We start from the raw sequence: 16,818 nt of genomic DNA on the forward strand, positions 1-16,818 counted from the left end.
ATCATCGACTGCATCCTTATGTAATACATGTATCACTAGCCACTTTAACTATGCCACTTTGTTTACTTTGTCTACATACTCATCTCATATGTATATACTGTACTCGATACCATCTACTGTATGCTGCTCTGTACCATCACTCATTCATATATCCTTATGTACATATTCTTTATCCCCTTACACTGTGTATAAGACAGTAGTTTTGGAATTGTTAGTTAGATTACTTGTTGGTTATCACTGCATTGTCGGAACTAGAAGCACAAGCATTTCGCTACACTCGCATTAACATCTGCTAACCATGTGTATGTGACAAATAAATTTGATTTGATTTGAGGTACATTACTAGCCAGTAAAGATACTTCACTCTTTTTTGTGGGTCAAATTTATTGAACAGAAGCTGTGGATCAGACACTTCTGAGGTACATGTGGTTGGCAGTGGTGGGGGTCAAAACGAACTAGAAACCCACAGTTTTCCACACTGAAGGAGTACACATAAACATTATTTTTTGATCATTAAAAAAACTCACTAAATGGGTACCTCACAAAATGCATTCCACCTAATCCAATACACAGATCCTAAATGTGGCAATTAAGTTGTAACTCATAAGTAGAAAAAACAAGATACAAATATATATATATTTTGTCTTCCAAATACATTTCAAATAGCCGTCTTTTATTTGGCACCAGGTATGATATGAAATATCTGGTATATGGTCCTCTACTTAGCAAACGACAGATCAGTGTAATCTGACAGATGAGAAGGAATATCTGTTGTCTAGAGAGAGTAGGTGCCACGTGAATCTCCTGCCTCTCATCCAGAAAAAAAAAATGGATAACCTATCAAAACGCATCAGAGTCAGATTTGATTCCACTAACTCCCTGAAAAACTGCTGAGTTGTGAGGTATTGTCCACTGAACCTGAGGTACAACAACATTTCAATGGTAGAACGCAGCAAGGAAACAAACAGATCAACGGAAAGAAGGGAGTAAAACATGCTATTGGAGAAAACTGCAGAAGGTACTTCCAGTTGAAGACATGTCCCACTTTACCACTCTCTCCAGTTTACATACAACAAGGAAAAGGCAAGGAAACAATAAGATACTTTAAAATTCATCATTTAGCAGCACACTCAAGTGAATATCACAATTCTAAGATTGAAAAACAAAAAGCTTAATAGCAGCAAGAAAAAGATATCAAAGATAAACAGATCCATTTTGGCTTTCATCACTTGGAAATTCATTTAAGTAATTCACATAAACACAACTTTAAATGTTTACCCATATCTTTTCTCAGTTTATAGCAGATTGCGTTTAAATGTGAAAAAGCAAATATGTTTTTAAGTACTTTCTGCATTGTTGAACGTGGAAGCCAAAAGTAAAGAGCAAAGTTTTCTGCCTATAGGTTTAAAGACCATATGTTATTATTTTTTTCTGAAAAACAAGCTGAACTGTGAAGCAAAACAAAATACAAAAAAACTATGAACCAGAAGAAAAAAAACATTATGATGTGTTATCCTTTCGTAGGACCATCATATTGATTTGGATATGAAGAAGGCAAAAACAAAATTCAAGTTAAATGGATGTAATCAAAGAATCAAGTCTAGATGTGATTTTTAAAGCTTTCCTAGGTTTGCATTGCAAATGATTTGGTTCCACGTTGGTAAACCCTACTCCTACTCATTGGTCAGGAAATGCTTTCTAGTCCTCGTGCATCACCCTAAGTGGGAATCCAGCCCAGAGAATATCAAATAACTTAAAGAAAAAAAATCATTATAAAAAAATAAAACATTGAAAACCCACCTACCCCGTTTGATAACCATCCCCTTCAGCTTTTAAGGAACATGTTTTTAAAAGTGCATTTAGGTTGATCCAAGTCTTTGACCATGACTTAAATATCTAGTTGGATTTAACAACAACAGGCCCTTACAGGAAATGTTCCAGCACACCAAACTGCTCCCTCATGATCAACTCTTGACCTATCAGAATGACAACTGTCTGCAGCCCTTCCAATTAAGAACAGGCTTGTTCCGGTGTGCCGATCGGGAGCTTCCTACCATGTCTTCATCCATTTTCCCCTCATTTCAACTGTCTGCAGTCCTTCATTTCATGGCACCAATCGTACCATCTCTAGTTCCACTCTTAAAACCTCCCTTTTTTTCCCATCTCCTCTCACTCTCCAATAGGCTACTCCACCTTTGCCAAACTTTCACTGCTCTAAATGTTCCATACACTCCAACTCCACAAAACTTTTTTAACAATCCATCTGACACTAACAAACAACTGTAGTTTCATTCTCATCTCCAGACTAAGACCATCCCTCCAACATGCCGTCTCCCTTTCTCTAGTATTGGCTTTGTCTGACCCAGAACAAAAACATGCTTTCACGCCAACTTTTACTGGCAGTCTTAAAACAGGGTTCCCTGGTATAAAAGGTATATATGATCCTCAATAATGTTCTAATAACGTGCAGGAGTTTCTCAGAGCAGACAATTCAATAACATATAACTACAAAAATAGCCTTGTTCAAATCGAAAAGTAAATATTGGCTTGGTGTTAACTTGGCAATGAAATCAAGACCGTGACAGCTGATAGTTGTTCTGTCCTCACTCTCACCCTTAGGGGGCAGTATATACACACCCTCAGGACTCCACACGTGTGTCTCTCTACCCCCTCACTCACTCTCTCTCTCTCTGTGTTCTGTGTGAGTGGGCCCAGCCCTCTCCTGGCCAGCATATAAGAGCATAAATAGGAAGCAGTGCTACAGATGCACAGTTTAGCAGGCAGGAGATGCAGCTCTCCTCGTCCTGTACACGAGCTTCTCCTAAATAAAGGTGTATGAACACTGTGCAGAACCAAACCAGTACTTAATGTAATGCACACAGTACTACAGGGGCTTCCTGTATTTGAAACTGAGGGAAACACCCACTCATTGTGAAATTGATAAATGCTTAATAATGATTAACAATTATTATAAAAAATGATCATACAACTAAATTATATTGAAATAATGATAACAATATTTAGAATAACAATAATTATAATACAATAATATGAATAATAACTAAATGTTTTTGCTAGCTTTTTTCCAAGTGAAAAACTATATTTGGTATTTTTTATCAAGTAAAAAACTAATATTTCTATATTTCATAATTCAAGTATGCAAATCTATTCAGGTTTCCTTTCTGCAAACCTAAGGCTCTTTCAAAGTTTTCAAATACATTTTGTGTCTAAAAGAGCTTGTTTAATTTAATATGTCAATATGTGACCAGCTAAATATAGATGGGAGCCGCCCATTTAATTTTTTTGACCTATTCTCTATATTGCTTGTAAAAGTTCTTATCAGTTGATCATTCCAGCATGATGCTGTTGACAGCTCATAGATTGCCATCCCAAACTTTGTGGGACCTCACAGGTTGACTTAACAAACAAGGGTGGGAACTCGTAGGTTGGTGTGGCATTTAGTGGTGGGAGTTCACTGGTTGACTTGGGGTATGTGCTGGCAGCTCATTGTTTGACATTGCGCATGTTGTTGGATCCCATAGATTGACAGAGTGACGCGATTGGTGGGAGCTCGCTGGTGGACTTCACTCTTGTAGATGGTGATGGGAAGCTCATAGGTTGACGTCGCGTACGTCTGTTGGGGTGCTGGATACGTCTGTTGGGGTTCTGGACTGGTCTTGCTGCTCCATGGCCTTGCTGCCCGACCTGCCTAGGGCCTCCTGCCTCTGCTGCTGTTGCTCCTGCTGCAGGCTACTGGCCAACACCCTCTCTATCTGCTCCTGACACGCCTTCAGACAGTCCTGCAACAGACACAGAGAAGAGACATCAATACACTAACACCTCTACTTTAGGTGCTGCACACACACACACACACACACACACACACACACACACACTCTTGATTGACCCCAGACACCTGTGGACGAACACTTATCGCTGTCACACAGTTTCATATTCAACATCTGACTGTTATTGGAACAGCTTTGGTCACATGCATGGCAGGTCAGACCGGGAGGGTATTATGAGTCTTGTGATAGGTGGTCGTGCCTGTTTCATGACCAGTCAGTCCATAGAACAATGGGTACCAGCGCACACAGACACCAGGCAGAGAGTGGCAACTATTGGGCCCTTGAATCCTCCTAAACACACGTGAGGTGTGGCTAGAACATTCCTAATAATCCTAAAGTGGAGAATGGGCTGGACTTCCAAATGGTTACATAGTCTATTTTTAGTGCAACATTTCTGACCAAGGCCCATTGGGTTGTTGAGAGGAACACAACAGCTCTGAGACCAAAGAAACCATTCTCATCACTCAGGAGAGTGGGTGAATCTCAAAAGTAATTTCTCTGATTCCGTGCGTCCTCTCGTGAGAGGTCGGACTCTACGGAGCCGAAAGCGCCGGCCTTAAAGAGTGCACACAGCTCGCAGAGGCCAACATTCCTTTGAAATGTACGGATAATTAAAACTTAATGGGCCGCAGTCTGAGCTCCAGCGTTGCCATGGCCACATAATAACCACAGGTCTATCGAGAGATGCTGGGTTGTTCCTAGTCTTAGACTGACTGTGGCCCCTGAGTCCCTGTGTGCTGCTGTATTGGCCTCAGGTTCCTTTGTGTAAGCCAAGGGAGCAGACTTACAGTGATAAAGAAATATCTTAGACTACAAACAGCGGTTTAATCTGTGATGTAAAATGATACGATTTTCGCATCTACAGTATATATACATATACGGTGCCTTTGGAAAGTATTCAGACCCCTTGACTTTTTCCACATTTTGTTACGTTACAGCCTTATTCTAAAATGGATTATATAAATACAAATCCTCAGCATTCTACACACAACACCCCATAATGACGAGGCAAAAACAGGTTTTTAGAAATGTTAGCAAATGTATAAAAGACTGAAATACCTTATTTACATAATTATTCAGACCTTTTGTTATGAGACTCGAAATTGAGCTCAGGTGCATCCTGTTTCTATTTGATCGTCCTTGAGATGTTTCTAGAACTTGATTGGATTCCACTTGTGGTGGATTTAATTGATTGGACATGATTTGGAAAGGCACACACCTGTCTATATAAGGTCCCACAGTTAACGGTACATGTCAGAGCAAAAACTAAGCCACGAGATCGAAGGAATTGTCTGTAGAGCTCCGAAACAGGATTGTGTCGAGGCACAGATCTGGGGAAGGTTACCAAAACAATTCTGCAGCATTGAAGGTCCCCAACAACACAGTGGCCTCCATCATTCTTAAATAGAATAAGTTTGGAACCACCAAGACTCTTCCTAGAGCTGGCTGCCCGGCCAAACTGGGCAATCAGAGGGGTTACTCTGACAAAGCTCTAGAGTTCCATTGTGGAGATGGGAGAACCTTCCAGAAGGACAACAATCTCTGCAGCACTCCACCAATCAGGCTTTTATGGTAGAGGGGCCAGATGGAAGCCACTACTCAGTAAAAGGCACATGACAGCATGCTTGGAGTTTGCCAAAAGGCACCTAAAAACTCTCAGACCATGAGAAACAAGATTCTCTGGTCTGATGAAACCAAGCATCAACTCTTTGGCTTGAATGCCAAGCATCACGTCTGGAGGAAACCTGACACCAACCCTAAGGTGAAGCATGGTGGTGGCAGTATCATGCTGTGGGGATGTTTTTCAGTGGCAGTGTCTGGGAGTCAGGATCGGGGCAAAGATGAACGGAGCAAAGTACAGCGAGATCCTTGATGAAAACCTGCTCCAGAGAGCTCAGGATCTCAGACTGGGGGCGAAGGTTCACCTTCCAACAGGACAACGGCCCTAAGGAGACAGCCAAGACAACGCAGGAGTGGCTTCGGGACAAGTCTCTGAATGTCCGTGAGTGGCCCAGCCAGAGCCCGGACTTGAACCCGATCGAACATCTCTGGAGAGACCGGAAAATAGCTGTGCAACAACGCTCCCCATCCAACCTGACAGAGCTTGAGAGGATCATACCCAAGAAGACTCGAGGCTGTAATCACTGCCAAAGGTGCTTCCAGAAAGTACTGATAAAGGGTCTGCATACTTATGTAAATGTGATATTTCCATTTAAAAATATATATATAAATTAGCAAACATACCTAAAAACCTGTTTTTGCTTTGTCATTATGGGGTATTGTGTGTAGATTGAGGAACATTTCTTTTGTAATCAATTTTAGAATAAGGCTGTAACCTAACAAAATGTGGAAGAAGTCAAGGGGCCTGAATACTTATATATATATATATATATCAGTGAAGGCTGGTGGGAGGAGCTATAAGAGGATGGGCTCATTGTAATTGCTGGAATGGAATAAATGGGACAGAGTCAAACATGTGGTTTCCATATGTTTTATGTTTTTGATACCGTTCCATTCATTTCATTCCAGCCATTACAATGCCATTACCCATCCTCCTATAGTGCCTCCCACCAGCCTCCACTAATATATATGGTGTGAGAGAGCTCTCAATGCATGTCATCTTAAGGAGTTAGGAAATCTGTGTGTGTTTCTCATCTGCCATTTCCCCTGGAAAGATGGAGCCTCTGTTAGGCATAAGAGAAGAGCTAAAGTGGGAGCCGTGCAAAGGAACTGCCTGCTTGTGTTCTACCACAAGAATGTGGGCCCTGGGTTCTAAGAAGACATTCCCTCGCCTCTGCTCTTTATAGCTGCAGTCTAGGTCCCGAGCCAAGACCCACAGGCTCTGACTCCATGAAAAGTAAATAACTTCAATGTGCGACTACTGCAGGCATACTGTAGCATCGCTCTTGTTTACCAGGAAGATCTCCGTGCTCCAAGCCCAGAAACATTGGTGAACTGCTAGGTCTAACAGGCAGGGTGAAGAGGGTGTCGGTGCCCAATGTTGGAACACATGAAGTATTTTGCGCTACACGCTCGCCAACCCTGATATTACCACCTCTTCAGAAGTTCTTCGCCATGCTCCTAAAATGTCGGCCGTGTAGCACTTACCTAGCCTGATGTCAGATCTGTTTGTGCTGTCTCGCTAACTCCTTGTCATTCATTGATGTAACAAGGAATTGGCCAAACAGCAAAAAACAGACCTGGGATCAGGCTATAGACACTACTTACCACCTCTGTGTTGGTGATCTTGGCCAGCAGGTCAGTCAGACGGTCTCGACTCAGGGCCTGGTCTGATTGGTCCATCTGCAGGCCGCAGATGGCCGCCCCCACGCTTCCCGTAGCGATCATGGAGGGGGGGTTCATAGCGAAGCTGAAATCTGAGGACAAGAGACAACACGATCCGTCAGTAACCTGTCGGACATCAGTGAGTTCAGAACAGTCAAGGGGTTGACAAACCAGAATCATAGTTGCACATTCAAGTCAAGGAGTCGTCCAAAGTAAGTGAGGAAGCATTCGAAAGAGGGGAAAAATCTACAATATCAATTAAAAACTGAGTTGAACTGTACTTTCCCACAGACTAATACATTCCCACAAGATGCACTATAAGATGTAGTCCAAATGAAGTACAGGAGCGGAGCATTTAAAGACGTTCAAACATCGTCATAATCTCTTAATATAGGTTCTTAAATAGCTTAACCCAACTTTCCCACAGTCTAACACATGGCCGTGGTGGAGCCTGTGTGTTTTCCCTCACTCTGCCTCAGCTGTGATTAGGAAAACAGAGCAGGAATCCTCCTACTCTGTGAGCAATGAGTTCCAGGAACTACTTCCTCTTGTTCTCCATCAACCAGGCCCAGAGCGCTCAGCGACAATAGCCCTGCCGGCTGGCGGGGGAGGGAGGAAGCAGGGCCTGGAGGAAAGGAAACAGCCCTAAAGTGGACTGGGTTTAGCTTCAGCTCCAGCTCTAGCCCAAGCACAGTCCAGCCAAGCACAGACCCACAGACCTCTCTCTTTATAGAAAGAGGATGCGACTGATAGCTTTGGATCAACCCCAGGGAGTAGTCCAACCACTCTCGTCTCCTCCTCAAGAGGCCAGCTGTGCAGAGGCCAGAGAGCTCCCCTGTCATGAGAACAGCATTCAGTGCAGCACATAAAACCCCAAACATTTACATTACTGCTAAACCACAGCTGACTCTTTTTTTATTGTGGCTGTTTTGCGCTTGTGATATAAATGGTCTGCTTATGAATAGTGGGGAGACCGCTGGAACACACCCCCCAAAAATGCAACACTAAAATGGCACTTAACAGCCACAGGCCATGAACCTCATTGAAGGAGACTATGGCTTGAATACCACAAAGTAGTAAACAAGGACTTATGGGCCAGATCGGATCAAAGAGACACAAGGCAGTAAATCTCAATACACCAAAGTGGACTTTTTCCGAAGCTGTATTTCCTCCCCCTAAAATGGTCTTACGTGAAAGATGCAATGTATAGAAGAGAGGTCAGCTTTTGTAACTGTCTTATTAATGCAGTCCGTTCAATCTGAACAAGGACATATAGGTAGGGCATACAGTAGTATATAGGAAAGGAAACAAACCCATTGGGATTCACCCTTAGAGGAAGACCGCCGGCCGCCAGTTCTGACTTATCAAACCTGGAAGGGCCTCTGTCAAAAAACAATACGCAGAAAGAGAGAGAGAGAGAGCGAGCGAGAGAGAGAGAGAAAGAGGGAGTGAGAGAGAGAGAGAGGGAGCGAGAGAGCGAGAGAGAGAGAGAGAGAGAGCGAGAGAGAGAGAGAGAGAGAGCGAGAGAGGGAGCGAGAGAGAAAGAGGGAGCGAGAGAGAGAGAGCGAGCGAGAGAGAAAGAGAGGGGGAGCGAGAGAGAAAGAGAGGGGGAGCGAGAGAGAGAGAGAGAGAGAGAGAGAGTGAGAGAGAGAGAGAGAGAGGGAGTGAGAGAGAGCGAGAGAGAAAGAGGGAGAGAGAGAGAGAGCGAGAGAGAGAGAGAGAGAGAGAGAGAGAGAGAGAGAGAGAGAGAGCAACCCAGCTGCTGCACCCGAGTCATCCTAGTACACAGAGGAGGAGGTGGAAGGGGAGCCAAACAGCAGGCGAGGAGACTCATCCACCCACTGTCATCACAGGGGGAGGCTAACCTAAACACTACACGCACCGAGAGGATTCTCCCAGCCTCCTTTAACTATACTATTAATGCCTTATATGCTCAAAGTGCTCTCAATACAGCTTGCATCTGCTTTTAGCAGCCGTTCTAATGTAAAGAAGACCCCATTAGGCTACGAGCAGCGTTCCAGTGATGGGAAGAGAAACGCGGAGAGCAGCCATTGGATGGATGTGTGTTTGTGGTACCTGCCCTTAGACTGCTGAGTATAGGGTCAGATGAGTGCAATCAATGAGGAGTCACAATGTCAGATAGATTGTAAACGAGAATTGGCAAGACTATCCTATCAGGAATTTCCTGTTATTACCTGTGGCACACAAGGCGATGAATGTCTGTGTGTGCTTGCGGATCACAGATAGCTTCTCTTTGGGCAGGGGCAGTCTGTGTAGGATGTGATTCACAAAGTCGTTTGGGATGACTGCCGCCATGTTCCACTTCAATTTCCCTAGTACCACCAACTCCCACTCCTAGAGGACAGAGACGGAAGGAAGAAAACAAAGCATGAGAAGAATTGAGAGCAGCTGTTGCTTCGCAAGGAATCTCTACCTGAAAATAGATTGTTGGTATTCAGCAGTCATAAAAGTATGCCTTGTTTACTTTGAAGAACTACTAAAATAGTGATTTTGTCAGAGCACAGGCAGCAGCTCTATAGAGATGAGATGATGACATGGAATGAAATAATAGTCCTCAAATAAAACAAGTGTAATATACACAACTGAAATACTTTATTAAAGTAGTATTATTGATCCTGTTACTCTTCTGTTTGCCATGAAATACCATTGCATACCAACAAGTCTGTCTCAATTCAGAGGAGAGATCATTCAACACCAGAGCAACATTTTCCTTGACTCTCTCTTTGCTCCATCTCTCGCTCGCTCCCTCTCTGTCTCTCTTTCTGAACATTTGTCTGCAATGGTTCTCTCATTGCTCTTTGTGTGACGTGTCGAGCCTCGCCACTGGTTCCAACCAAAGAGACAGAAGCATCGCAGCCACAGTTGCTTCCTTCCTGTCACAAGCCTTAGCTAGCTTCTTTGGTCTGCACCGCCCGCGTTGGTTAGTGCGCCGCGGGGAGCTTTCGTGTTAAAAGCAACCTCACCCCAAGGGGAAAAGGAATGGAACAAATCAGCCGATGTGACAAATTCAACTGATCCCCCGACTGGTTTCATCTTTTGAGATGATGTGTCAACCCGAGACGGAGGCTGTGGCAGTGAACGCCCATGTTTACTGAAACCCCTCTATTAGCGTGGACAGGGACAGGCCCCTCTCTGAGCGGCTCTCTCAGATTACAGGGGCAGCCCAGGACAAGTGCCAGCCATACAGCAAGACTTCATTCATTTATATGTGTTTCCAACCAGCACAGCGCCACACATGCAAACGATTAACCTATGGTAAACCTGTGGAGAATGTTGACTGAAGATGTGCAGGGAGGAGGTCTGTCATCGCTGCTGTGCTCACTTCCTGGACAGCTGCCCTTGCTAGAAACCCCCTGAATTCCCCTCTCTCTCCCAGCTGATGCACCAGCAGTGGCTCATTGACAAAGAATCTACATTTCACCATGTCTCTTCTTAGCCTGGTCCCAGGTCTGTTCGTGCCGTCTAGCATGAGTTGGCATTACTGTGACCTTAGGAATTGGCAAGACAGCACAAACACATCTGGGACCAGCCTCTAACTATAAGTTTCCATTCACTTTTTCCAAGGAAACCTCTAGCACAAGGGAGTTTGATGATGAAACCCCAGCAGCTGGACAACAGAGGAGAAGAGGACACAGTCCTATAGCTCTCCTATGGTGATTCATATTTGGCCACTTGAGCAACATGGGTGGGACATGCCATTTACTGTAGAAATATTGATGTAATAGTAGGGAGGAATGTGTTATCTGATACTAGGGAGTGACAGACTTTAAATGGTTGCTAAGAGGGTGGGCTGGTTAACTGGGAGTCCCCTGTGGGATAACCTGTGAATAACTGGCCCCTGGGAGAGACCAATCATTCAATTAAAAACAGAGAGTGGTCAAGAATACACGGTTAGATATTATAGAACTAATGCATATAAACTTACTCAGCCAGTGGATATTAACAGAACCATTTGTGGATTTATGCACTACTGTTCCTTTCTACAAATGATTAATCCACAATATTGGAAATCTACCTTCTACAACAAGACAAACTGAACAACTGCCACTAGGTGGCAACACAGGCCACTTTAGTTCATCCCTGATCAGGCACTCTCCTCATGCATGCATAGGCCCACTGTATGGCCAAGGAATTAATCAGTCTCCAGAACTGTACACTGACATATTTAACTAAATATGTCAGAAGAAACAATTATAATATTGTACAATTATTGAGCTATATTTGAATGTATGATGCTTTAAGTAAATGCATACTTTTCCATGCACTAAGATAAAACAATAGTTTCTTACCAGCAGCTCCCTTGGTGTGATGGAGTTGTCTGTGTACATGCACAGCTTTTCTGCAGTTAATGGACGACTCTCCTTTAACTTTGTTGCAAGGAACATGCATACAGCTCCTAGAAGTTGCAAATAACACTTTCTAGTGGGCGCCACCGCTAAAAACCTGTCCAAATAATTAATAGCCAAGGGGAAAACGTCTTCCTCACTCTTCTCCTCTTCACAAACCTGGTGGGAGAGAATATATTATATTAGGCCTACTATTTTTTATTTATTATTTTATCAATATTTACATGAATGTCTGCAGAAACAAGAACATATCCCATTTAAAAATGTGCATGATGGGAAAACCAAATGTGATCTATGTTGTAGATATTCAGTCAGTGGATCCGCATTAAAAGCTTCAATATCAAAGATCTCTCAGTCATCATAGCCTATAGCGGAAATCGTGCCCAAACACCTACGCTGCTCATTTCGCAGATGTCCGTCATATTTTCAAAAAATAATTACAAATATAAATAAATTAGCTACAGCAGTGAAATTGTATGCGTAATGTTCATAAACCATTCCTAAACCATTCCCGAAAATTGTGAGAGTCATTTGTTTTCGATTAAAGTTCATAATGGTAAAAACGAAAGTAGCCTGTGCGTGCTTGTTGTTCTGAGGCAACAACTGGAAATATTTAAAAAAAATTGTCATAATTATTCAGAACGGACAAATTGGATAGATTCAACATGAAAATGAAGATTAGAATGTCTTCTTTCAATTGACTGATTCCATGACCAATACAATCCAGGCTGTTGACATTCAGCGAACTTAAATGCATGGTGATGACTTTAAATAGCCTGGTGGAATTTCCGAGGCACCACATGCCTGGCATGGGTCATTTCTCAGTGAATTAAATTGTAAAAATTCGGCTACATGCCATGCATGTCAGCTCTCAAAACAACCATGATATGAAACTGCAATAAACCATCTGAATAAATACACAACCTTATGAGCAACATGCAAAACTCTTACACAAAAATGCACACACCCCCCTGTAGGTTCATTTGGATTATAGAAATCAAATCGTATTATACATAGCACACTTATTCGAGTGATATAAGTAAATGACATGCCGTCAAACAATATACCAGACCAATGCACACATTCCTTCAAAACAGCAATATACCTGACCAATGCACATGTAGGCTAAAAAAACACAAACCTCGTGCATCCATCCTGCAACCATTCGCCTCATGTGTGGCTGAATGTCCTTCTGGACACATTTAAAATACGAACATTGAGGTAAAAACCTGTCTTCAATGGTTAGCAGATTTTGCAATACTCTGTCGTCATCAAGAATGTTGGGGTCACTTTTGGCTAGCACGACTTTGTCCTCGAAGCAAATAAGTTCCATGTTTCGGATCTTGCCCTTTCAGAAAAAATACGTCAAAACAGTAGTGGGGACAGTGTAAAACAGATGGATAAGTAGTCTATTCGGGAGGAAGCATGGGTGGGTGAGACTGCAGCGTTTATTCCAGCGTAGTCCTGCCACTCGATAGCCTGTTTCCTCTCAGCCCTGGGCTTTAGGCTACTTGCCGCTTATTGAAGTCTGAATAAACGCAGGGTAGGCTATAGGCTATGATGCAAGCATATCTCATTCTGCACAACAGTTGGCTAGGCTATAGTGATAAATTAAACAACAAGCTTTTGCTCTGTCTCTTGCTGTGTTGCTAGAAGCAGGAACCGGATGAATGCCACCTCACTCGTTTAACTTGTCCCTCTCCCCACCCCAACTCCGGTCTCACACATGCGCTGATGCAGTGAAATCGAAAATTAGGCTATAGAAATGTCAGGCAAAAACCTAATCGATCACACTAGCGTTGTGAGGTTATGTATCTCTTACATCTTAGTTTGTCATATTTAACCTGGCTACTGCTTCTACTACGGCTAACAAATATGAAATAAACGTGTTATAACTAGGCTATTCTTAATTGGCACTTAATTGGTTAATTATCAAGAGCTTGGAATCTATCAAACTAAACTGCAAGCTTTTCTACAGTTCAACTATTTCAATGCTTACATAACAATATCCTAACCTGTTGAAAGAGGAACTAAACATCATTGAGCTGAAAAAGCAACATCTTACTGGGACAAGTACACAAATGTCCTCTTTCACAATCATTACCAAAAATAACAATGAAATATGGAGTTTCATTGAGAGAAACAAACTGCTGCAGCATCTGCTGAGTTTTTGTGAGAACGGAATGCCCAGAAAGAGAGGGGGAATTGTCTCTATGGGAATGTCAAGGTTAGTCAGATTAGTTTTACTTCAAAGAGGACAGGCTGAAACCATTCAGTTTGCATTCCACTTTCAGGTCAGACAGATATGCAATTAATATAGACCTATGGGGGAACAAGCTAAATAACTCAGTTATGGTGTGCAGGAGTCTCAGCTGGGACCCTGGCTGCTATGTTCATACCAGGCAGCCATAATCCAAACCTTGGGGGAAACGGAGGTGTCAGAAAGATCAAGCTCCATTTAGTCAGTGCTGCTGTGTGTGCATGTGTCTAATGATAACACGTGTCAGCTACTATCACACAGTCCAAGTCGCACAGAGGTAACAGAGACTGGGCAGAGCCCTGGGAAAACGTGGAGGAGCGTGAAATCACCTTGATCCAAAGATTCCTGCTGCATACCAGCCCACTGAACCCATTAGAGCAGGGGCTCCGAGACTTACAGGCCCCCAGATCAGAGCAGATCACAGAATGACACCAGGGTCAGAGAAAGAGACACAGACACACAGACACACACACACACTGGGTGAGAGAAAGATAGTGGGGTAAAGAAAGATATTAGCTAATCCCTGAATTGGCCTAAAGGTCAACGTCATTATATTATGAATGATGTGTGATCGAGTGAGTAATGCAAGCGAAACAGGTAAATAAATACAGCAATGAAGTGTCAGTTAACTGCCAAACCTGATTATACCGTTCCCACATAGCCAGGGCCCCCAGTTTTGTTGCTGACAGTCTGACTCATCAGGGAAAACTCAGGGCACCACGATGGGACATGAAGAGGCACAAAGTCTATTTTGGTTTATTTGCAGCAGAGACGAGCATTCCAAGCTGGAATGCCTGTGTGTGAACAGTCAGTGGTGAGAACCTTTCTCAGAGCTGCAGAGTGTTACTGGAAGCCAATGCAGTGAGAAACTCTCTCAGAGCTGCGGAGTGTTACTGGAAGCCAATGCAGTGAGAAACTCTCCCAGAGCTGCGGAGTGGTACTGGAAGCCAATGCAGTGAGAAACTCTCCCAGAGCTGCGGAGTGGTACTGGAAGCTAATGAACTGAGAAACTCTCTCAGAGCTGCAGAGTGGTACTGGAAGCCAATGCAGTGAGAAACTCTCTCAGAGCTGCAGAGTGTTACTGGAAGCCAATGCAGTGAGAAACTCTCTCAGAGCTGCAGAGTGTTACTGGAAGCCAATGCAGTGAGAAACTCTCTCAGAGCTGCAGAGTGTTACTGGAAGCCAATGCAGTGAGAAACTCTCTCAGAGCTGCAGAGTGTTACTGGAAGCCAATGCAGTGAGAAACTCTCTGAGCTGCGGAGTGGTACTGGAAGCCAATGCAGTGAGAAACTCTCTCAGAGCTGCGGAGTGTTACTGGAAGCCAATGCAGTGAGAAACTCTCCCAGAGCTGCGGAGTGGTACTGGAAGCCAATGCGGTGAGATAATTGCATTACAGATATTGGGTAATGGACATGACATGCACAGCTTCAAGGTTTGTGTGTGGTAATGGGGTTAACACATTTGGTAGAGTTATGTATGTGTAGGGTAGTAGGCATTTTACATAAGAGACTCCCATCCCTCCTATGGTTCTTCTGCAGAGCAAAGTGAACCTATGAAGAAGCCAATGAATGCGGAAAAGCTGACCTGGCACAGAATAAAAACCATAGAGAGCAAAATTCCTTTCAATTTGAGTCCTGTTGAAGACTGAGGGAAGATTATAAAATATTTACATAGAAAACATAGACAGACACACAGATGTAGTCTATGCAGACATGCATAAACAGTCAAATTTACCCTCAGACGAGCTAGAGAGAAATTAATGGAAAAAACTATACATTCAGAACAAGAAAAAGAGGGGTTTTGCATTGAGAGATTTTGCATCGAGAGATTCTCAGGGAAACTGAAAGCCCTTATTTAAAACCCAATGGCAACATTTGAGAAGACTTTGGTCTTGAACACAGACCTGAGTCAATGGTTCTATCCCCCCTTCTCTCAGCCCCTCCTATATACAACTCTCCCTCGATCTCTCTCTCCCTCTATATCTCTCTCCCTCTATCTCTGTCTCTGACATTCATCACTCGTAACCAGCATCTCTCCGAGAACATTGGCCTACTCTGTTCCTTCCATACACTCAGGAGTGAGAGAAAGAGAGAGGGCGCAAGAGAAGGAGGGGAGAGGAGGAAGGGAGGAAAGGGGGGAACGCCTAGCACAAAGGGGGAGCTTGGATTAAGTCACGAGCAGCTAGCGAAATAGGTCGGATTTTTACAGGGTGAGATCACATCCTCTCCTCTGAACAGAGAACAAAACTCATCCTCTGATGCCTGAAGAGCGCACTGTGATGAGCCTGAGACGGGGTCTGTGTCTCTGTATGTCAACCTGTACGTACAGTATACAGTATGCGTACATGAGTGTGATGTGTGTGTAGGCTATGAGCGAGTGATGTAGTTCCTGTGAATGCCATTCTTGGTAGAGGGACTCTGCGTTATATAACTAACCAGGCTGAGGCTTAGCCCCCCCCCCATGCTGCTCCGTCTGTCAGCTCTACAGTCAGTTCACAGGAGGTTGGTGGCACCCTAATGGGGGAGGATGGGCTTGTGGTAATGGCTGGAGCGGAATTGGTGGAACGGTATCAGCTTCATCAAATATAGTTTCCATGTGTTTGATGCCATTCCATTAGCTCCAATCCAGTCATTATTGTGAGCCGTCCTCCCCTCAGCAGCATTCACTGAGTCAGTTCCCTTCCTCTCCCTCCGGTTGCCTCTCCTCTCCTCACATCACAGACATCTCAAGGCGGTGAAGAAGGGAAGTGGTCTGAGTGGGAGCCAATAGGCAGTGGGCTGCCTGTCACAAGTGGACCGGGTCTGTGCGGTCAAAGATCAGGGGAAGGGAGAACACAAACAACTAAGATTCCGGTGAGGGAGCTCCTGTCAGCAGCGTCGGCTGGTGCTTTCTGAATGGGGAGGATGCTGCTGGGCTGAGGGGGTGTGTCCTTGCGACCACCAGCTTCCTCTTTAAAGGCTGATTCATCAGGGACAGGATGTCCAACAGGAAGACAGGCCCAGGGGGCAGATAGACCAACTGAGTAGCTGGTCATACATACAGTTCTGTACAAACTGAT

General features: G+C 43.8%; 1 protein-coding gene across 1 annotated transcript; it reads right to left on the reverse strand.

Moving 5' to 3' along the window:
- Positions 1-364: 364 nt before the first annotated feature.
- Positions 365-13,189, reverse strand: LOC115133053 (G1/S-specific cyclin-D2-like). The gene is made up of 5 exons (XM_029665884.2): positions 12,642-13,189; positions 11,444-11,659; positions 9,329-9,488; positions 7,077-7,225; positions 365-3,800 (listed from the first exon to the last, which is right to left on the reverse strand). The coding sequence occupies exons 1-5, from the start codon at positions 12,831-12,833 to the stop codon at positions 3,612-3,614; spliced, it is 906 nt and encodes a 301-aa protein (XP_029521744.1). The 5' UTR covers positions 12,834-13,189; the 3' UTR covers positions 365-3,611.
- Between the last annotated feature and the right edge of the window lie 3,629 nt (positions 13,190-16,818).

This window comes from Oncorhynchus nerka, linkage group LG8 (assembly GCF_034236695.1).
Source record: "Oncorhynchus nerka isolate Pitt River linkage group LG8, Oner_Uvic_2.0, whole genome shotgun sequence".
NCBI classification, from domain to species: domain Eukaryota; kingdom Metazoa; phylum Chordata; class Actinopteri; order Salmoniformes; family Salmonidae; genus Oncorhynchus; species Oncorhynchus nerka.